The sequence below is a fragment of the Rhineura floridana genome, chromosome 19 (assembly GCF_030035675.1).
Source record: "Rhineura floridana isolate rRhiFlo1 chromosome 19, rRhiFlo1.hap2, whole genome shotgun sequence".
Taxonomy (NCBI): domain Eukaryota; kingdom Metazoa; phylum Chordata; class Lepidosauria; order Squamata; family Rhineuridae; genus Rhineura; species Rhineura floridana.
The window spans coordinates 9747185-9770728 of NC_084498.1; the positions used below are offsets into that span (position 1 = coordinate 9747185).

The 23544-nt window shown below is 44.9% G+C and overlaps 1 protein-coding gene across 15 annotated transcripts in view; it reads right to left on the reverse strand.

Annotated features, from left to right (window-relative positions):
- The window catches only part of NCOR2 (nuclear receptor corepressor 2), a 477973-nt gene that overhangs the window by 277856 nt on the left and 176573 nt on the right, over positions 1–23544 (reverse strand). For all 15 annotated transcript variants that reach the window (XM_061603067.1, XM_061603079.1, XM_061603080.1 and 12 more), the window contains 2 exons: positions 19215–19394; positions 11794–11907 (listed from right to left, as the gene is read on the reverse strand). In XM_061603067.1, the coding sequence (XP_061459051.1) occupies positions 11794–11907; positions 19215–19394 (294 nt within the window). The remainder of the gene's footprint in view (positions 1–11793; positions 11908–19214; positions 19395–23544) is intronic.

Here is a 23544-nt window from a genome sequence, read left to right on the forward strand (position 1 = left end):
AACAGCAGCAAAGAGAAGTACAGGAGGTGGAAGACCAACAGCATGTTGAAACAGAAGAGGAGACTGTTGTGGAGAGCAACAACAAAGTGGAGGAAACTCCATGGAAAAGGGTGACAGGAGCAGAAGAGCGAGAAGACATCAATCAACAGTGGAACTACGGAACCACTTCCAGGCACTTCAGGATGAGACTAGAGGACAGTCTGCAGAGGAAGAATTACAGGAGACCCCATGTGATAGCGAGCGAGAGGCTGAAACTCAGTCAAGCAGAGGCAATGAAACCATGCCCCACAACAAGCAGAGTAATAGTGGTGGGAGACTCCCTACTGCATGGGATTGAAACCCCAGTATGCAAAGAAGATCCATGGACTCGCCAGGTATGCTATATCCATGAAGGACAGATTAGAGATGTGTCAGAAGGGTTGCCATCACTCATAAAGCCAACTGGCAGGTATCCATTTCTTCTCATTCATGTGGGAACTAATGATACTGCAAAGTAGGGCTACGAAGAAATCACATCAGACTTTGAAACTCCGGGAAGGAAACTCAAGGACTTTCGGGCCCAGATAGTTTTCTTGTCCATCCTTCTGATACTTAGAAGAGGAGTGGAAAGGGAAAGAAATATATTCCTGCTGAATGACTGGCTTCGAAGGTGGTGCCGACGCAAGAGATTTGGATTCTTGGACCACGGGCTACGCTTTCTGGAAGATGGACTGCTGGCAAGTGATGGGAAGAATGTGTTTGGCCACAGTATGGAGAACTTCACCAGGAGAGCTTTAAACTTATCCTAAGGGGGAGAGAGACGTAAACTTGGCAGTAACGACCAACAAAGGCTTGTGCAGAATAAGAGGAACTGAGGGAACGGCTCTAACGGGGCCCAGGAATAGTCTTCATAAAAATGTAGCAAGAAAGGCAGGGTGTCAATCACATGGTCTTCGATGTCTGTATACTGATGCCCAGAGTATGGAAAACAAGCAGGATGAACGTGAACTCTTAATACAGGAGAGTAAATACGACTTGATAGGTACAACTGAAACTTGGTGTGATGACTCCCATGACTGGAACACAGCGATTGAAGGATATATCCTGTTCAAAAAGGAATAGAAAGAGAGGGGGAGTCGCACTCTGTACTAAAGATATATATCCCTGCACAGAAATAGAGGAGGATGAACTTGGTACTTCACCTTATCTGTTGCTAAGTTCATCTTTGCTGCCCAAACTATTGTATTATTGTATTTATATATTCCTGACTGTTTTATTTTATGCACACCGCCCAGAGAGCCCTTGGGCTTAGGGCGGTATATAAATTAAATAAAATAAATAAAATAAATAAATATGCAAGAAGATCCTTCTTTAGACATCCATGCTCTATTTTAACGCTGTACTATTGAGCTTTGTTACCTCCTATTTTATAGTATATGCTTTTTTTTAACTTTGTTGGTAAATCAATTGTATATTGGGTCCATGACCGCACAATAAAATTTGAATGATTGATTGATCTGGTACTCCACTGAGAGGATCTGGATTAAAATTAAGGGGGCAAGGAATAAAAGGAACATGGTGGTTGGAGTCTATTATCGACCATCCAATCAAGGAGAAGACAAGGATGAAACGTATGCAAAGCAAACTGCCAATGTTTCAAGGAGGCATGATGTAGTAGTAATGGGGGACTTCAGTTGCCCCGATATCTGTTGGGAGACAAATTCTGCCAAACACAGCCCCTCCAAGAAATTCCTGACTTGTATTGGAGATAACTTTCTCCTACAGAAAGTGGAGGAACCAATCAGAGGATCAGCTATCCTTGACTTGGTTCTAACCAACAGAGATGACTTGGAGGATGGTGTTGCAATTACTCTGGGGGAAAGTGACCACACTATCATTGAGTTCTTGATTTTAAAGGAAGCAAAAGTTGAGGGTAGCCATATGCGTACTCTGGTCTTCAGGAAAGCCGATTTTAATAAACTCAGAACAATGATAAGTAAAGTTCCATGGCAAGAGACCCTAATGAGAAAAGGAGTCCAAGATAGGTGGGAGTTTCTAAAAGAGGAAATTCTAAAGGCACAACGGCAAACGATTCCATTAAGGAAAAAAGAGGGAAGACAACAGAAGAAGCCAATGTGACTTCATAGAAAGCTTGGAGATGACCTGAAACCAAAAAATGACACATACAGAAAGTGGAAGGAAGGCCAGACCACAAAGAAAGGCCATAGACAGGTAGCACAGAAGTCCTGGGGTGGTTTCATGAAAGCTAAAGCTGAGAATGAGCTGAGGTTAGCGAGAGATGCTAAAAGCAACAAAAAAGCTTTCTTCGGGTACATTCACAGTAAAAGACAGAGAAAAGAAATGGTGGTACAGCTACTCAATGAGGATAGCAAAATGACAACAAATGACAAAGAAAAGGCAGAAGTGCTGGATTCCTACGTTGGCTCATTCTTCTCACAAAAGACAGTCTATGACCCTCTTGGGAAACAAGAAGTTAAACGGGCAGGATGCAGCTGGAGATTGACAGACAAGTGGTCAAGGAATACCTAATCACTTTGAATGAGTTCAAATCTGTAGGGCCGATGAACTGCCTCTTAGAGTATCGAAGAAACTGGCTAAAGAACTCTTGGAATCACTGTCTATGATCTTTGCGAAATTGTGGAGGATGGATGAGGTGCCAGACGACTGGAGGAGGCCTAGCGTTGTCCCTATCTTCAAAAAGGAGGAACCTGGGAACTACAGGCCAGTCAGCCTGACATCAATCCCTGGGAAAATTCTGGAGCAGATTATAAAGCAGTCAATCTGTACACACCTTGAAAACAATGCAGTGACTACTAGAAATCCAACATGAATTTTTCAAAAACAAATCCTGCCAATCTTATCTCATTTTTGATTGGGTAACCTCCCTAGTAATCTGTGGGAATGCTTTGGACATAATATATCTCAACTTCAGCAAAGCGTTTGACAAAGTGCCTATGATATTCTGATTAGCCAGGTAGCTAAATGTGGGCTGGATGGAACAACTGTCAGGTGGATCCACAGTTGGCTCCAGAATCATACTCAAAGAGTGCTCATCAATGGTTCCTTCTCAAATTGAGGGGAAGTAACGAGCAGGGTACCGCAGGGCTTGGGCCTGGGCCCAGTGCCCTTCAACATTTTTATTAATGACTTGGATGAGGACGTGCAAGGAATACTTATCAAATTTGCAGATGATACAAAATTGGGAGGGATAGCTAATATCTTGGAAGACAGAAACAAAAGTCAAAGTGATCTTGATAGGCTGGAGCATTGGGCTGAAAACAACAGAATGAAATTTAATAGGGTTAAGTGCAAAGTTCTACACCTAAGAAAAAGAAACCAAATGCACAGCTATAAGATGGGGGATATTACAATACTACACGTGGAAAGGATCTTGGGATTGTTGCTGATCACAAACTGAACAGGAGCTAACTGTGATGTGGCTGCAAAAAAGGCAAATGCTATTTTAGACTGCGTTAATAGAAGTATAGTTTTCAAATCTTATGAAGTATTGGTTCCCCTCTATTCAGTACTGGTTAGGCCTGAACTTGAGTACTGCATCCAGTTCTGGTCACCACACTTTAAGAAGGATGCAGACAAACTGGTACAGGTTCAGAGGGCAACAAGGATGATCAGGGGACTGGAAACCAAGCCCTCTGAGGAGAGACTGAAAGAATTGGGCATGTTTAGCCTTGAAAAGAGAAGACTGAGGGGGAGATATGATAGCACTCTTCAAGTACATGAAAGGTTGTCACACAGAGGAGGGCCAGGATCTCTTCTGGGAGAGGGAAACAAGAGGGGAGGTCTGTTGCCTTTCATATCCTACTGGTAGACTTCCACAGGCATTTCGCTGGCTCCTGTTGGAATACCAGAAATTGCCTTGTACCAAGTCTGAACATCTATGTTACCACACTAGCCTTTCCTAACCTGGTGCTCTTTAGATGTTTTGGTCTGCGACCCCCCATCAGCCCCAGCCAGCATAGTTAGTGGTCAGGGATGCTGGGAGCTGGAGTCCAAAACCTCTGGAGGGCACCAAGTTGTGAAAGGCTGGTCTACGCTCACTGGCAGCAGCTCTGCAGGATTTCAGATAGGGGATCTTTGCCAGACCTTACTGGAGATGCCAGGATTGAATCTGGGACCTTCAGCATGCAAATGCCTGTGCTTTTCCATTGAGCTATAGCCCTTCCCACCAGGAGGAATTTTTTGTTGTTATGTGCTTCCAAGTCGACTACGACTTATGGCGACCCTATGAATCAATGACCTCCAAGAGCATCTGTCATGAACCACCCTGTTCAGATCTTGTAAGTTCAGGTCTGTGGCTTCCTTTATGGAATCAAGCCATCTCTTGTTTGGCCTTCCTCTTTTTCTATTCCCTTCTGTTTCTCCCAGCATTATTGTCTTTTCTAGTGAAATGTCTTCTCATGATGTGGTCCAAAGTATGATAACCTCAGTTTCATCATTTTAGCTTCTAGTGATAGTTCTGGTTTAATTTGTTCTAACACCCAATTATTTGTCTTTTTTGCAGTCCATGGTATCCGCAAAGCTCTCTTCCACCACCACATTTCAAATGAGTTGATTTTTCTCTTATCAGCTTTTTTCACTGTCCAACTTTCACATCCATACATAGAGATCGGAAATACCATGCAGAAGATGCCTATTTTGAAAGAAAGAAAGAAAGAAAGAAAGAAAGAAAGAAAGAAAGAAAGAAAGAAAGAAAGAAAGAAAGAAAGAAAGAAAGAAAGAAAGAAAGAAACTCTCTCTGTTGTTTCCTGCCTCTCTTAAGAGGTCCACTTGTCTCCATCCACGCGAGAAAGCCTGATCCTGAATGGAAATGCTTATGCTACATTCTGAGGCATCGTAGAGCCCGGCTGAGAGATACTATAAATAAAATCCAGAGCATGGTTCAGCAGCCACCTCTCTGGAATGGTGGCTAGAATTATGCCAGGAAAAACACCTCCCTCTTTCCCCTCCCCCGCCCCCCAAATAGCTCTTGTTTCCTCATTCCTTCCTGCTTGGCTCAAAAAAAGGCTAAACCCCCTCTGACAATCCCTGAAGCACATGACTGACTCACAGAGCAATCCTAAGCATGCTTACTCAGAAGTAAGTCTCAGTTTGTTCAACAAAGCTTACTCCCTAGTATGCATGTCTAGATTGCAGTCTCAAGGGACTAGATTGTTTGCAGCATCTGGTGGGCAATTCATGTCTGTTTTTCAAGATGTTCTTGGATTTTATCTGTAAGCTTTTCCCACTCCCCCCTTTAATTTATTGAAACAGTTTTATTCTGCTTACGGGACCGGTAGTTTTGGTCTAGTAGGCCTACAAGACAGTTTATAAAATGGGGGGGGGTGACGCCCTTCCCTGGCTCTCCCTGTCAGGTTCCTACCTGCTCGTGGTTACTGCCTGTCTCTAGGCACCACCAGGGACTCCACCAGTCCGGACTGTCCTTTTTTATGGTTTCCCTCTCCACTCTAGCATAGATCTCAACAGATCCCCCTGCTAGGCAGCACCACCAGTCACGTCCTATAACCAGTATTCCCAGAGACTCTGCCTGAGTCTCCCTCAATTAGGTTACCTCTGTGACTGCGTGCTTAAGTTGTCCCAATCCCTTTGATTTACTCAGACTGCTTATAATTCTGGTTTGCTCTGAATACTTGTGGGGTTATATTCTTCCCTTCACCCGCTGCCACCATTTGCCACTCTTCAGCCTTGGTTATTTACCCCACCCTCCCTTCTGGTCTGTGAAACCCCAGCCAAGGATCAGGCCTCTGGTAAACCAAATTAAGTATTTATTAAATAACACAGAGAACAAGATTAACAAGATTTCTTCATAAGGCACATAAGCATATGGTTTTATCTAATACTAATCCGAACTCCACCCCCTCCTTCTCCACGCTCTCCTGACAAACAACTCTCTCAAACCCACCAAAACAACCCACTCCAGTCCACCCATGTCCACCTCACATCCACTTCACATCCACCCAGATTTACCTGTCATTCTTCCTTTTATACTGTCAGCCATTTTAAACATTCAGCCAATCATCCAGCATTCTACTGCCCATTCACTCCCCCTTCCTCTTTCATTCCACTTACCATGTATCTCCTATACAAACAGCACTTACCCTATTTACACTAATACAGGAACATCACAGGGTGTTAAAGCATTACAATAAAACAACACAGTTTATTATGAATGAGCAATAGAAAACAGCCAAGACAGAGTTTCTGCGGACAACAATCAGAGAGCCACCCTCATCAGCTGGGGAAGGGCTGGAGCTCAGTAGTAGAGCACAAGCTTTGCATGCAGAAGTCCCCAGGTTTAGTCCCTGCATCTCCAGGTCTGTCTTGGTATAAGGCAGCTTCCTGTGTTCCCCTCTGGGGGGCCCCCCCTCCACCTGCTCAAATCTAGTCAGAGACACAAATCCAAGCTACAACTGCCACTCTGGGAATGAGCCCTGTAAAGGGCTTCTTGGATGGAATGGGCCTTCCCAAGGCTTTATTCCTTGGGCTGGAGAAGGAACCCAAGTACCTGAAGGAATATTTGGGCTTCTTGGGGCCAAGTACCTGAAGGAGCACCTCTCCCTACACCAAGGGTGGGGAACCACGGGCTTGGTGGCCAAATATGGTCCTCCAGGGCTTTCTAACTGGCCCTTGGAATTCTCCTCAGGCCACACGCTCCTCACTTGTCCTGCTGCACATCCCAAACATTTTCAACTGGCTGGAATGTGTCCTTAAACTCTGATAATGCCGCTTGCTTCTCTGGGCAGAGAGGGGTGTGTGAGTGTGTATAGAAATTAGCCTACAGTACAAAGGTAACATTTGCACTTCTTGCTCCACCCACTTTTGCCTTTGGCCCCACTCACCACTAGGATATGGTCCTTGGAAGGTCGGCCAGAAGGGTATGCAGCCCTCGGGAATGCAGCCATTGATAGGGAACCTGTGGCCCTCCAGATGTTGCTGGACTCCAACGCCCATCAGCTCCAGCCAGCATGGCCAAGGGTAAGGGACGATGGGAGCTGTAGTCATAGTCCAACAACACCTAGAGGTTCTCCACTACTGCCCTGCAACATGTTGCCTGTGCCTTAAGATCTTCAGAGGTGGCTTTTCTTCACCTTCCACTACTGAGGAAGGTGCATTATGTGGCGACACAAGAAAGAGCCTTCCCTGCAGTGGCTGCCAAGTTTATGGAATGCCTCCCTCTTAAAAGTGAACTTGACACAGATACTGTAATCACTTTGACTTACTTCTTTGGCCAGGCATTTTCATGGTTTTAGAGCATTAATTTGTTGGCAACAAGTTAGCCTGCTCTCTGGTTCTACCTGCTCTTACTATTTAAATGGGTTTTATGGTGTTAGAATATAATGAAGCTGATGAATGTTGGAAGATTCAGAATAGACAAAAGGAAGGGTTTCTTCTCACAGCACAACCATCTTGTGGGGTGATGGCCACCAGCTTTAAAAGGGGTTTCAATAAATTCATGGCAGATGAGGCTATCAATGGCTGCTAGCTACGATGGCTGTGTACTACCTCCAGTATCTGAGGCAGCCAGCCTCTGAATACCAGTTGCTGGGAATCACAAGCGGAGAGAGTGCTGTTGCACAGGCATCCGGTTGGCCATTGTGGGAACAGTGGGAAGGGCCATAGCTCAGTAGCAGGGCGTCTGCATTGCATGCACAAGGTCCCAGGTTCAATCCCCCAACATCTCCAGGCAGGACTGGGAGAGACCCCCATCTGCAACCATGGAGAGCTGCTGTTAGCCAGAGAAGACATACTGAGCTAGAAGGACCAACAGACTGAATCAGTATAAGGCAGCTTCTTATATTCTAACAGGATCCCAAACTAGATGGCTCCTTGGTCTGATCCAGAGGGTCTCTTCTTACGGCAGCTGGGTATTTCTAACAGAGTCGGTTACAAATGACTAATATAAAGGAAACGAACTGCCAGGGATGGCTCCAAACACCACCAACACCACTTCCTGAGCAGAGTGCAACAGAAGAATTAGTTTCACTTCCCCTCAAGTGCGTATTTTCAGTCATATCAAAGTTTCCTTTCAGTGGGTTTCTGAGAGTGAAGTCCCTCACATTCTGGCAATGCACTGTCAAAAACCTGACAGAAAAACAAAAGCGTTTCCCTATTCTCTCTCATTTTTCCTCTACCCCCAGGGTTTTATTGGCAATTATAAATATATTTTATACTTCTGTCTTACTCTATCTGGATAATTCTACTAGTTTATTTGGCTAATTAACTACAAATAATAAACTCAAAAACCTTTGGATTGACTAGGAAGATTTCCCGATTAGTTGAGCAGCAGACTTAAATCCAGCAGAGTGACGCAGGAGCTGATGGGCTCTCCTTCACAAGAGGTACTGAAGAACAGGTGGATGGCCACCTCTGACGGATCCTGAAGCGGCATCCTGCATTGCAACGTTCTGTACTGAGAGGGGGTCAGACTATATGACCTCCAAGGATTCAGCGGTTTAAAATGCTAGAGCAAGAGAGTGAAGGGCCACTGCTCAGTGGCAGAGCATCTGCTTGCATCAGAAGGCCCCAGGCTCAATCCCAGGAAGGGCCGGGAATGCCCCTTATTTAACATGTTTTAGAAGGTCTCAGGGTACGGTCTGAAGGTACATGAGGCCACCACCTTCTTGAAGCTAAGCAGGTCTGGTTCTGGTCAGTGCCTAGATTGGAGACCTCCTGAGAACCACATGGTTCCTTGATGAAAGAAACATGGCATATAAAAGTAAGAAAACAAACAAGGAAACCTACACACAGAGAACAGCTGCCAGTCAGTACGGACAACACTGAGCTAGATGGATCCATGGTCTGACACAGTATAAGACAGTATACTGACAGTATACAGAAAGTTGCTCATGGTGATGGGGACAGATTACTGTCAGCACATCACTCCAGTGCTTAAAGCTTGCACTGGCTGCCCATATGTTACTGGGTCAGGTTCAAGGTTCTTGTATCAATTTGAAGAACTACCAATTTCTTCCTCAGGTTTTACCCTGAGAGGTAGTGGGCTCTCCGACACTGGAGGCATTCAAGAGGCAGCTGGATAGCCACCTGTCGGGAATGCTTTGATTTGGATTCCTGCACTGAGCAGGGGGTTGGACTTGATGGCCTTATAGACCCCTTCCAACTCTACTATTCTATGATTCCATGATACTCCTGCTGTCGCTTCTCTCCCCTTTTCCTCTGTTGTCTTCCCAGTCTCAAATCTTAGATTACAGCTGAGGTACTCACAGAAACCTATTATACTGTGTAAAACACCAGGTACACTGGTGAAGCTATGATAAATAAATTGACAGAAACTCATACAACTAACAGACTAAAATTCCTTTAATTAGGCTAAGCTAGGGATGGGAAGCATGTGGGCCTCCAGATGTTGGATTCCAACTCCCCTCAATCCCAATCAATGTGACAAAGAACAGAGGGCCTTCTCAGTTGTGGGGCTCCCCACCTGAGGAATGTGCTCCGCCTAATAAGATGGGCAATGGCCAAGGATGACAACATCTGAAGGGCCACAGGTTTCCCATCCCTGTTCCAAGTCTAGCAGATGTCTCCCCAATTCTGGCTAGTCAAGCACTGCTAGGAAGACCACAAGCAGGAGGGCAAAGGAAATAGTCCATACGGGCATAGAAAACTGCCTTATTTTTAGTCAGACCAAATAATTCATGGTTGTCTGTTCTGACTGGCAGTGTTTCTCCATGGACCTTCTGCATGCAAAGCATGTGCTCTACCACTGAGCTACTGCCTTTCCAGGTTGCTTGTTACCTGCTTCTTGTATTCAGAAGTATACCAACTCTGAACCTGAACGTACCAAGTAGCTATCAGCAGCTAATAGCCACGAACAGACCAATCCAAATCGGGGTGGGGGGTTCATAAGATTTCCCAATAAAATGAATTCAAAACATACACTACAACAATTATTCTCTAAAGGAAAATAAAAAGGGACTTGGGAAGGGGGCAGGCAAATTGCTTCAACTTTCCATTTTTCAGCATAATGCTGTGTGTATTTATAGATAGCCAGCTATGCCCTTTCAGAGATACAAACACTGAGGCTGAAACCGAATTAAAATTTAATAGTATTGATTTCTACAGACACAGTCCCAAGAGCTAAGCAGACATTGCTGCCTCCTCCCACTGGCTGTACCGCATCACACTGGAGTTCAGACAGTTGAGCATGGAAAGGAGCGCTTGCAGCTTCTCTACCACCAGACATCACCCTCGGCTCCCCTTCCACCAGAGAATTTGGGGGTGTGGGAGAAAAAAAGGAGGGAGGCTTTAAAGGATCCAGAACCCTGGGATGCTGTGCCTTAACTGCTCATTTCAAGAGCGAGCTTTGCCTTTTCTTGACACAGCAGAAGCACTGAAAGGGAAAATGCTGCAGTGGGTGTCCTCGCATGAACTCTCCCTCTCCAGCAAGAAAGAGAGAGAGCGCTGAAGAGGAAAAGACAGAGAAACAATGAGGTCAGCTCTCAAAAAGGAAGCTGATAGGCGTTAGCTCAAAGGCAAACTTGCATCCGAGAGAAACGCCGCAGTCACTGGGGGTGGATGAAAAAGCAGCCAGTCTGTAGGGAAATGCTATTCCTTCCTCCTCGCCTAGCATTAAGAGAGACCTGGTTTCAGCAAGTTGGAGGGTCCAAGGAAAATAAGGAGGTGTTAGCCACAACAGGTGGCTTGGCAGTGGTGTGGTGGTGGGAATGACACTGGAGAAAGACAGGTGGGCTCTAAGGCACTGGTCTTCAACTGGCCCACTACCAGGGCATGGCCTGATCTAAGTTGGGTTGCAACAACAACCCTGCCACCATACCAGTACATGATTTAAACATTAAGAAATGGGTCCCCCAATAAATGTTTGGTTAAAGGTGGGTGCTGGGTCAAAAAAGGCCACTACTCTAAGGTATACCACGTTATGGGGCACCTGAACTCTTTGACTGATATACCTGTTTATTTCTACCCTGCTTCTTCATATGCATAAGGCAACGTAACTGGTAAACTGCCTGCAAATATGGAGGCTCCATCCAGGAACATAGGAAGTTGCCTTATATTGAGTCAGGCCACAAGTCTATCCAGCTCAGTACTGTTTCCATGGACTGGCAACCACTCTCCAAGGTCTCAGGCAGGAGTTTCTCCCAACCCTACCTGAAGATCTTGGGGATTGAACCCGGGACCTTCTGCATGCAAAGCAGGTGCTCCACCACTAAGCTACAACCCTTTCCTGTTGGACACAGACCACTGATCCATTTGCTCAGCATTACCTACACCAGGAGTGGCTAATCTGTGGCCCTCCAGGTCTTCTTGGACTCCAACTCCCATCAGCCTCAGCCAGCATGGCCAATAGTCAGGGACAATGGGAGCTGGAGTCCCTGGACAGCCGCTGCCAGTCACTGTACACTATATAAAGCTTGGTGGACCAATGGTCTAACGGAATTAGCCAGCTTCCTATGTAAACTGATAAATGCATCTGTGGCTAGATAAATATCAAATGCTGAGGACTAACAAACAAGGGAGGAGAGATGTTTGCTGGTAACAAATTAAGATTTCCTGTGGGGACGGGGGGATGGATGAGTCTTCCGTGTTCTCTGCCCCTCTCCCGGAGAGAGTTGAATAAAGAATAAATTGTTCAAAACAGTAAGCACTGCTGAATAAATTATGTAAAATGATGAGGAATCTTGCAGGTTAGCGCAGTTTGGATAACTGCCGCTGGTTGCAACATCCAGCTCTTCTCGATGCAGAACTCAGGACTGCCCAAGCAGAACATTTCCCCAAAACAGCAAACATGTCAAGACTTACCCGATTCTCATCATAGATTATTTGGACCAGGCTGCGATGCTTGGACTCAATGGGCGGAGGGGAGATGGGCTTTTCTGGCTCCAGTGGCTTTGCTGCCTCCTCCTCCAGCTGTTGCTGCAGGATTTTGAAAAGGGAAGAGTGAGCAGGTGTGTGACATTGCTGTGCTCCAAATTTTAAAGACTCACTCCTGGAGTCTGTCCAAATTAGGACCTCCAGGTGTTCAATCAACAATCAGGTATGATAGGAGCTGGAGCCCCACAACATCTGGAAGGCCACAGGTTCCCCATTCTTAGTCTAAATCTTCATCGCTGCTTGTACAACTGGCTACAACTCCCTAGCACCCACAGATACAATGATTAGCATGGGTGTGACATGTATTAATTCTTACAGCAATGTCTTCCATGTAGCAACATCTTAACATGAAGCATCCCAGAAATTGGGGTGGGTTACACCCAATCCCCAAGTCATATTAGTGCAGTTGGTTTTGAAACAATTCTCACCTTTAATTTGGGGGCTTTTTTTTTAAGGCAAGTTAATAAGTACCTAGACCATATGATTTTTGGAGGTAAGTCTGAATGCACAACAGATATCCTCGATAATCTCGAAACCTAGTTCATCACATGTAAATCTAGCTCTGTGGCCTTTCCAAAGCTATTAAGAATCTGCCTGGTCCAGCTGACAGGATGCCAACTTGGAATCTTGGCTGGCAACTTAAATTCTGAGGAAGAAGGAATCAAGTCTTTTTCTTTTTTAAAAAAACAGCCACGTCTTCAGTGGAGGCTTATTTAAGGAAGTTCACTCTACTCAGTCCTCTCATCATTCCAAATGCAAATATAGCTAAAAGAAGAAGCGGGATTTTGTCCTGCCTGTTCTCCTCAGCGCATAACGCTAAGCCATGGTATGTTTAGTCTAATTATAGTTTGTCTGAACATGCAAACCCAGCCCAGCAGACTAACCATGGTTTCTCTTCTGGCAACAAATCACAACATGAAACCATGGTTTCTTGTTGGCTTATGAACCAGGGCTGGTCTTAACTAAGGTTTGATATTATGTCTAAACCCAACAACGTTTTTAACCATAGTTTGTTTGGCCACCCCATCCCAGACACTTGCCAAGCTCCAGGAGTATGAGGCAAGAACAGCTGGAAAACAAACCAAGCTTGGAGAAACAAATCACAGCTTGTTTGCTTGCCTGTGAGACAACACAAACCATGGCTTACTGTTATGTGCAAATGAAGCTGGACCAACGCTTTTATTTATTTATTTATAAACCTATTTCATTTGAAAAAAACATCAAAGCAGTTTACAACAAATTAAAGTGTGTAATAAAGCCCATTAAATACAGTAAAAACAAGGTCAACTATTGCAAAGAAACATTGTCTTAACAGCTTGCATAAGCCTGGAAGAACAGAAAGGTTTTCAGTAGGCGTTTAAAGGTTAAAACAAAATACTTGGGACAGCAGTTATAGCAAGCACACTAAAGCAGGCCTCCCAAGCCTGCTTGGATTTTTTGCCTGTGGATGGGGAAGGGAAGAAAAATCTTTTTGCAAGGGTTAAGCCTTGCCATGCTGTGCTGGTACCTAGACATTACCTTTGGGGATGGAAGAAGAGAAAAGGGAAGGGAATCAGGCACAAGTAGTGTTCCATCTTTCCTTCATCCCAAAACTCTGGATTGTATCCAGTGCTGGTTCTACTCAGAGTAGAGTAAACCATTAAAGTTAACACACACAACTAATTTAGGGCCACTGATTTCAGTGGGTCTACTTTGAGTAGGGCTTAGCTGGATATAATCCTCTGGCTGCATTAAGATCTACTAAACCAGGCTCCAGCAATGCAGAGCCTGCCAACAACAGGGACCAGGGGTTAAACTAGGCATTACAGAAGATGTGCAGCTGCTTTTGTAAGTCTATGGCAGGGGTGGGAAACCTTGGGCCCTCCAGATTTTGCTAACCTGTAACTCCTCTCATCCCTGGCCACTGGCCATGCTTGCTAAGGCTGGCAGGAGTTGTACTGCAGCAACATCTGGAGGGCCAAAGCTTTCCCATACATAGCCTAGGAAAACCAGATGCGTGACATTGCTGTGCTCCAAATTTCCTTAGGCATCACTGACCTCCACTCTTGGGAGCAGTGAAACCTGAAGTGCGACAACATCACATTGCATGTTTTGTTTCAGCAAGCCAGCCTTCCCTAGCCTAGTGCCTACCAAATGTTGTTGGGCTCCAACTCCCACCAGCCTGGCCAGAGATGATGGGAGTTGTAGTCCAACAACATTTGGATGGCACTCAGTTAGGAAAGGCTGCAGCAGGCATTACCAGGGAACAGAAGAGGCAGCAGTAGAGGAGATTCGCCATTTTCTGGTGGCAGTCATGCATTTCCCAGTTGGCACCCAATTAGAGACTGAGGGACCAGCCAAAAGGACTGGAGATGGTCAGGAGGCCAAATCGGGCCACAGTGCAAGTGGATTTTCTGCCACACTTGATCCCAAGAGCTTAATTTGAAAGGTACTTGGCTGATTTTCTTCCTCGTGTAAAAAAACCTATATGCTCCTGATTACCCAAGAGGACTCCTATTTTGCAGTCAAAAAATTAAAAATAAATCAGGTGACACGTTTTATCCCAGAAAAGTGTGTGCATGGCTAAGCTTTCCCCAAGAGGCAGCCCACCAGCAACAGAAATGTCTCTTCAGCACCCTCTAAAACGATAAAGCCTGCCCACAGCAGATCTGGCTGAGCTAACTGCCTCTATTGGGATTTGCAGAAAAATGTAAGAGACAAACAGAAAATAAAAGAGGTCAATGTGGACAGACAATATATTTTATTATAAAGGACTTTTTAAAAGAGAGGGAAGGGGAAAAGAAAGTGGAGGAAAGAAGCCCAGCTTGTGACCTTTATGAATCAGAATGAGTGCTCTGCCCACTCCACAAACAACCATCACTTGCCACCTCTCCTTCCCTTCAACTCTGAAACTCCCTGCTGTGGCTACTCAGAAGGAGGTGACAGCATGAACCCGATTCTCCACCAGTGCTGGAAATGTTCAGCCAGTCAGCTTCTAAGAGGAACTTTGAACCAATTTGTCTTCTTAGTTGCAAACAAAAATATCACAGATGCTGGTCACGTACTCGGGAAGTTGCAGCTCTTCATCACTCAATGCTCAAAAGAGATTGCTGGGAGCCTGGCATTGGTGGAGAATCTGTGGGCAAATTCCCATCAGTCCCAGCTAGCATGGTCAATCAGCAGGGACATATGGAGGTCCACAGGGTTGTCTGCATCAGGTTGGGATTATGGGCAGCCGTACATAAACACGGACCTCAAGGGTTGCATCAAACAAAGTTGTCCCGTTCACACAAGGACTTCTGATAGTGCAGCAGAACTTCCCCTCCTTCTCCTCCCCCCCCCATCTGCTCTGGGAAGTTGGGGAAGACATCAGAACAGGTTTGGGGGGGGGAGAGAGGGGAAGTGCAGTAGTGCAACGTCATTGCATGAAGAGGACGACTTCATCAGATACAGCCTTGAGCGTTTGAGGCTCAGTCTCCCAGGAGAAAATGACTTTTCATTGTATTTGAAGAGATATGCCATAGGGCAGCCTGCTCCAACCTGGTGTCCTCCAAATGTTGTTAAATTACAACTCCCATCAGCCCCAGCCAGCATGACCAATGGTCAGGGATGATGGAATTGTAATTCACCAACATCCAAGGGGCACAAGGTTGAGGAAGGCTGCCATTGCATGTGTGCTAGCTGGCTAACTCAGGTGTGGCTTTCCACGCATGAAAGAAAGGGTGCTCGACAGAAGGTGGAAGGGAACAGGAAGACAAGGGGCAACAGACAAGATCTTCTGTGATAGTCAAGTTGAAAATGTCCAGACTGCCAACAAGCCCTCCACACTGCAAGCAGCAACAGAGTTTTGCTTTGTCTTTCATTTTCCTCTTTTCTTTGCCATTTTTGGAAGTCTCAACGACGTTTGCTTTATTTGTATGGCCTAAAAATGTAACTCATTATCTCCTGGAGGCTTCCCAATGACAGAGAGGGAGAAAATGCATTCAAATGCAAGGATCATTTACACAATATGTTCCCAATGCTGCAGCAGAAGGAGCTCTACTTCATATGCATTGTTTGCTCTCTCTCTCTCTCTCTCTCTCTCTCTCAAGAACCAGAGAGCAAAATGTTCCTAGGCACAAACTCCTCTGTGCTTTAAATATTTGTTGCTGTTGTGAGGAATAAAAAACGCCCCACTGCATTTGACTGTGCTGTCTTATCATGTTTGTGTATGTGCGCACGGGGGGGGGGTAGAGGGGAGGTAGGTGCACATGTGTGTCTGCATGAGAAAGAGAGGTATGTGAGGGCGTGGGGGCAACAGAGAGTGGGAGAGGGTATGGCAGAGAGTGAGTGTGGGGTGTGTGTGTGAAGACACTGTGGTCAATCTTGGATAAGGAAGACCAGAGTTGAAATCCACACTCAGCCATGAAGCTCACAAGGTAGCAAACCAATTTCTCTCAGCCTATTCTACCTTCAAGGCTTTGTGAAGATGAAGTGGTGGAGGGGCATGTGTACAATCAATGCCTCCTTGGACAAAAAGTGCTTTCGTAACGTTCTCCCACATACTGGGTCTACTCTTGGAATCTGAGTTTATGCATATCCATCTTAAGACACATTTGTACAGGTCACTATTAATATCACAGCACTTTTGTCCCTGGAGATCCTTTTAATTGAAACAGTAAGGTACATTCCTCCATCTTTAAAGTTGTCTAATAGAATAAAACAAGGGATATAGCTTTTCTCTCTTTGCCGCCCCCTCCATGTAGTTCCAGGTGTTGCAGCTACTCTCCTGGGCCTGGCAGTGCAGCTGCTTTGGGAATCTTTTCCTCTTTTCAGCCCGTAAGCCCTTTCAATACTGCTGTGATAGACAGCAACAGAAAGCAGGTGTCTGGGATTAATTACACTTGTTCTGCTTGGGGGGGTGGGACAATTCTATCACATGCACAGAAAATACAGCCTGACTTTTGCTTATGAGAAGCTGTTTGCTATTTAAGAACTAGCTAACCCTATCAATATTTGTATATGGAGTGTTACTCCCTTGAAAATTAGGGCCACGTCAGAAAGTTCTCAGGCAAACATTTTAGGTGCAAGAAGATAATTTTCTGCAATCCCCTTTATCTTTCTGTATTTATTTGTCTGCTACTGACTGTCCCTCTGGGCAACTGCTTCACTGCCATTTTTTGTTTTCCACTAGGGACGACTTCTTCCTCACAATATAATCCCAGTCAATAACAGAACATGTTGTGAATGTGATGAAGTCTCATTGTCAAATATCCAATCAGAAATGGCATTAAGACAATATCACCAAAGCCACAAAGCTAATTCAGAGTGACAGTAATGATCCTTATATCATATCACCCTTAGAGCTTGGAAAAGTTACTTTTTTGAACTACAACTCCCTGTCAGCCCAATCTAGTGGCCATGCTGGCTGGGGCTGATGGGAGTTGTAGTTTAAAAAAGTAACTTTTCCAAGCTCTGTAACCTTACTCTTGATGGGCATGGAGGGAATGGGAAAATATTTGCCCCAAATAAGACACATACAACACAGGGTAGGAAGGGGGATGCAGTTGATATTGTGGCTGTTGCTACCTAGGTGGTTATACACTATCTACCATATCACACATTTATTTATATATTTATGTGTGTGTGTGTGTGTGTGTGTGTGTGTGTGGTGTGTGTGTGTGTGTGTGTGTGTGTGTGTGTGTGTGTGTGTGTGTGTGTGTGTGTGTGTGTGTGTGTGTGTGTGTGTGTGTGTGTGTGTGTGTGTGTGTGTGTGTGTGTGTGTGTGTGTGTGTGTGTGTGTGTGTGTGTGTGTGTGTGTGTGTGTGTGTGTGTGTGTGTGTGTGTGTGTGTGTGTGTGTGTGTGAACGAAATTGTGATTAACCAAACAGAGGTTTTTATTATATTAACAAAACGTTTCAGCTTCCACCTTCATCAGCTGCCAACATACATATATATATACACACGGCCCCATAGCCAAAGCTCTCTGGGCAGTTTACAGCAATTAAAAACAATAAAAACAAATATAGAATTTTTTTTGATTGAGCCTCAGTTTATTACCCCCCATCCACTCCATTGTCGCAGCAAGGCACCGGTTCAGCACATTGACAGCCTCACCTGAAGAAGATGAAAAGGAGAAATAGAGCTGCGTGTCATCAGCATACTGATGGCAATGCACTCCAAAGCTCCGGATGAGCACACCCAACGGTTTCATGTAGATGTTGAACAGCATGGGGGACAGAACTGACCCCTGCAGAACCCCATACTGGAGAGTCCAGGGTGCCGAGTAATATGCCCCAAGCACCACCTTCTGGAGGCGACCTGCCAAGTAAGAGCGGAACCACTGCCATGCAGTACCTCCCACTCCCAACTCAGCCAGTCTCCCCAGAACGATACCATGGTCGATGGTATTGAAAGCCGCTGAGAGATCAAGGAGAATCAACAGAGTCACACTCCCCCTGTCTCTCTCCCGACAAAGGTCATCATACAGGGCAACCAAGGCTGTTTCCGTGCCAAAACCAGGCCTGAAACCCGACTGAAATGGATCCAGATAATCCGCCTCATCCAAGAGTGTCTGGAGCTGGCCTGCAACCACTCGTTCCAGGACCTTGCCCAGGAATGGAACATTTGCTACTGGCCTATAGTTATTAAGATTTTCTGGGTCCAGGGAGGGCCTCTTCAGGAGTGGTCTCACTACTGCCTCTTTCAGGCAGCCAGGGACCACCCCCTCTCACAGAGAGGCATTAATCACTTCCCTGGCCCAGCCGACTGTTCCATCCCTGCTAGCTTTTTTTAGCCAAGAAGGGCAAGGATCCAGCACAGAAGTGGTGGCACGAACCTGTCCAAGCACCTTGTCAACATCCTCAAGCTGCACCAACTGAAACTCATCCAAGAAGTCGGGACAAGGCTGTGCACTGGATACCTCGCTTGATTCACCTGCTATAACACTGGAGTCTAAGTCCTGGCGGATGCTAAAGATTTTATCCTGGAAGTGCCTAGCAAATTCATTACAGCGGGCCTCAGATGGTTCTACCATGTCCCTGGGGCCAGAGTGTAATAGTCCCCGGACAATTCTGAAGGGCAAGGATCCAGCACAGAAGTGGTTGCATGAACCTGTCCAAGCACCTTGTCAACGTCCTCAGGCTGTACCAACTGAAACTCATCCATGGATGAAGCTTTGCTGGGTATCCCCATTTTGTTGCTTGTGAACAGTGCTGTGAAGTCAGATGGTCCACTTTGGCTCAGTCCTAATCAAACATATGAAAACTGGTCCACATCTGCGGTTGGTTACACTTTGGATCAGGCTGACACAGGAGGCTGTGACCCAAATAGCAAAGACAGGGTTGCAAGCGGCTATTTCACTAATGGCAGTGCTTTGGGGGAGGAATTACCTGTTTCTTTTTCAGCTTGGAAATCTGCTGCTCAACCATGGTAATTTCGCGATCGACACGGTCCATGTTCTGGATCAGCTCCTCCTTGGAAAGCCTGGATGGTAACAGATCCAGTTCAGAGTCAGGATGAGCAGGGCTGGCTGGAGAAACCGGTTCCAGTTTTCCGGTTATGCCCCGATCCTGCAACATTAAACGGGGGAGAAAGAATGATTAGAAAAGAATTCCTTCTTGCCATTAGGGCTCTCACCGAGGAATCCTCAAAAAGCTTTTCAGGAATTGCAGAGTTTGGACTTCCGGGAAGGGTGACTTAGCCTGTGCCTGCTTTGAGACGGGCTCCTGCCTCAAAAGAAGCTTATTCAGATATATCAGTCAGATTTTTTTTTTTTTTTGACTGATTAAACTTCTCCCGGGTAGGGAGAAACGAAGAGATTAACCTCAAAGCCTATTTTTGTTGGGACGACCAGATCTCATTAATTTATGGGACGAGGTCCAGCCGACGAAGGTGGGACGGATTTTCAACAACAAGCTCTATCTGATAAAGCGAACGTTCATCTTATCTTCTAAGAGAGAACGCACTAACAGGCAAGCACCCTTCTTTCTATATTTTTCTTTTACTTGACTTAAATTGTTGCTGTTTAAAAGAGATTTGCCAGATTGATCGGTTTTTGACATCTCACTGGGGAGCCATAACTTCTCTCTGCTACTCACTAATTAATAGCTTATCTCTGTTTTTGTTGCAAAAAGCTGTCCTGGATTTGCATTCTAAAGATATACACAGAAGAGGGATTTCTATTCCAGATTTTTATTTTGAAGAATATTATATTGTCTGAGACTACTCTCTTTTTGGTCTATTTTATTTTGACGAATCTGTTTCCTGACGACCGCCATTAATTGTTTCGATCCTGGGAACTGCATTTTGTTTACTTAAGCATGGAGAGATAAGGCTGTCTGCTCTGTTTATACTGTGATGTCACCAAGTTTGGAGTATTAACCCAATTGTTGCTGAAATAAGAAGTGGTTTTCCTATATTTTTCTTTTAAAATGGCAATTAAGAAAGTGGCTGAGAATCTGGAAATAACTATGTTTCAGAAAATAATGGATGAGATTGAGATAACGAAACAAAACCTGCGACAGGGTTGTAAGGAGCTGAAAATTGAATTGAGTAAAATGAAGCAGGAGATTAAAGATATAGGGGTCCCTGTGAGAGAGGTGACCCTGGAAGGGGTCCCTGTGAGAGAGGAGACCCCGGAGATTGGAACAAACGTGGAACAGGAAAAAGATTTGGAGTCTATGGACTTTAGAAACAAAATCTATTGTTTGGAGACACAGGAGATTAAAGACATAGGGGTCCTTGTGAGAGAGGAGACCCTGGAGACTGGAACAGGGGTCCCTGTGAGAGAGGAGACCCTGGAGACTGGAACAGGGGTCCCTGTGAGAGAGGAGATCCCGGAGATTGGAACAAACGTGGAACAGGAACAAGATTTGGAGTCTATGGACTTTAGAAATAAAATCTATTGTTTGGAACTCAATGTTATCTCTGAAGAAATTAATGAAGATTCTAGAGATAAAGTTATCAATGGCATGGATAATCTTCTGGACTGGAATGATGTGATGGAGCCCAATATAGAGAAAATCTATGGAATTAACTGCAGCCATGTGACAATGGAAAAACTTTCAAGAGATGACCCAGTGTATTTTGAAAAAAAGAACAGAGATATGATTTTACAGCAGTATTTCAGCAACCTATTCAGAATGGATGGCAAGAAAATATTTGGGATAGAGGTAATTCCCATCAGACTCTTACTATATGACTATGGCTTTGACAGCAAGATTATTATGGAATACTGATAATGGAAGATTGGATACTGAAATTACTGGACTTAACAAGACTACTGAAGATGGAAGATGGAAAATGGAACTAATAGGGATAATAGAACAATGGCTACTGAAATTACTGAACCTAACAGATTCTGATGTGATGGATTAATTGAAATGTTTATTTTGACTATGGTTATGACAATAAGATTATCATAATTAGTAATGAGATGGATTAATCGATATGCTTATCTGGAAAAAAAAAATTGATAGATATATTTCTTAAAGAATTGAAACCTCTCTTTGACTTTTTGTGGAAAGAATAAAGTAATGTTTATGAGATTTGATGATTAAGTAAGATAACTACTGGAGGAAAGTGATTTTATAATATGACTTAAGAGACAGGATTGTTATATATTATAGACTTATAACTGATTTGATCTTTGACAAATGGGAAGTCAATATTTTACTCTTTATTTTTTATTTTTGTTTTTTTTTTCTTTTTTTTTTTTTTTTTTGTTTAACTATTTTTGATTTTGTTTTTTGTCTTTGAATGTTTTATGATTTCGTCTTGTATGTTTTATGAAAATCTGAATAAAAATTATTGGAAAAAAAAAAAAAAAAAGGAATTGCAGAGTTTGCCGTCTGAACACCACAGCCGTGTGCTTTGATTGTGTGAATGTAGATACAGTGTTGCCTCACGGGCATTCAACATTCCACACATTTATTTGGCAGTAATCACTCATTGCTTTCATAGGCCCTCCTCCCTCTTCTCTCTCTCTCCCCCACAAAGGACAGATGGCTGGGTTTGTAACCTTAAACCACTGAAAAGGCACACAAAGAGGCCCACATCCAAGTTTGCTACCTTAATTACAGGCAGCCTTCCCAACCAGAGGTGGGAGACAAGGCAACCATTGTTTGGTGGTGCCAACTGGCATTCCCCCCCCCCGGGAGGCTTCCCCCTCTTTTTCCTTGATGACTCACTGTCTCTGGTTTGATGCCAGGCTCTTCCGCCTTTCTTGAGCCAACCAGCATAGGAACATAATCTACCTTACACTGATTCAGACCATCAATCTATCTACCTCTACATCGTCTACATTGACTAGCAGTTTCTCCATCCCTATCTGGTAGATGACAGGAATTGCACCTGGGATCTTCTGCATGAAATGCAAATACTATGCCACTGAGCTACGAGAACTGGGTTATTCCATCACCTTTGCAGGCCTGCTACCTTCTATAAACACAAGACTCCTGCATTCAGCCTTGTCAAATTGTTTTGCAGTCCCAGTTCAGCTCTCTCAATGGGTGAAACCTTCAGTTTTCAAGACTGGGTAGAAAACTGCTAACTTAGAGGCAAAAAGGCAACTCCCTTAGGTAGGAATATATTTACTGCACAACAAAACTTTTGTGGACAATTCTCCACTGAAAGCAGATTGCGTTGATGGCGGTGGGTGTAGGTGCCATGCAAAACATTAAGTCTACCAAAGGTACTGGACCACAGAGGCTTGTGCCAGATTCCTCGCCCACACATACCTGTGCAAGTACTTTGTGTTTTGAAGTCTTCCTTCTTTTTACCCCCCACCCCTGGCCAAGCCAGCCTTCCCCAGCCTCGCAGCCCCCAGGTGTTTAGACCATCGGGTCTTTACCTGGTGGGTCAGGACCCACTGCCAAGTCATGGACTGATTTCAAGCAGGTTGCAACAGCAGCACTACCACTAAACAGATACATGGTAAAAAGAAAAAATGGGTCCCCAAATGCATATATGGGTGAAAGGTGTGTTCCGGGGGGGGGGGAAGACCATTGTTTCAGACTCTCATGCTCATCAACCCTCACCACTGGCCATGCTGGCTGGGCTGATGGGAGGGGTGGTCCATTTTCGCCTCTGGTCTCACCCACCATCATGCGCCTACTCCCCCCACCTCCAGAAAGTGGCCCTCAAGGCGGCCCTCACCCCTGGGGAGCAGGCAGAAGGCTCTCTGGATGCTGCCTGTCACTTCCAGTGGAAGGCATCATCCCTAACAGAGGAATGTGCTCCTAATCTGGCAACAAAGTCCCCCATCCCTGTAGGAGAGTATGAGGACTAAGGAGCTTTGCTGAAAGATGGCATGGGAAAATTCTACCACCAAGCTTCCTGGGTGACGATGGCACCACCCTGCAAGTTTTGGAAGAAGGCTGCAAAAAGACTAGTTCACTCCCCTGACAGCCTCCCCCTTTTGACTCCTTTCCCATTAATTGTTCTCTGCAACAGCTGTTTGCAGCTCAGGGCAGTTTTATGAAAACCTGGGTTCCCTCCGCTCCCCTGCCCCACTTGTTTCTTCACAAATCACGTAATTATACCAGTAATCCTAAAACTCGGAGGTACGGTTACTGTTAACCGGGAATAAATATCAAATTGCAGGGAAAGGGCATAATTACTGCCAAAACATTGTTGTAAAGAATGAAGTCGCTGCTCTTTTCTCCCCTCAGGCAGACACAATCCTTGGCATTTCCAGCTGTGAGCAAGAAGAAATCTCTG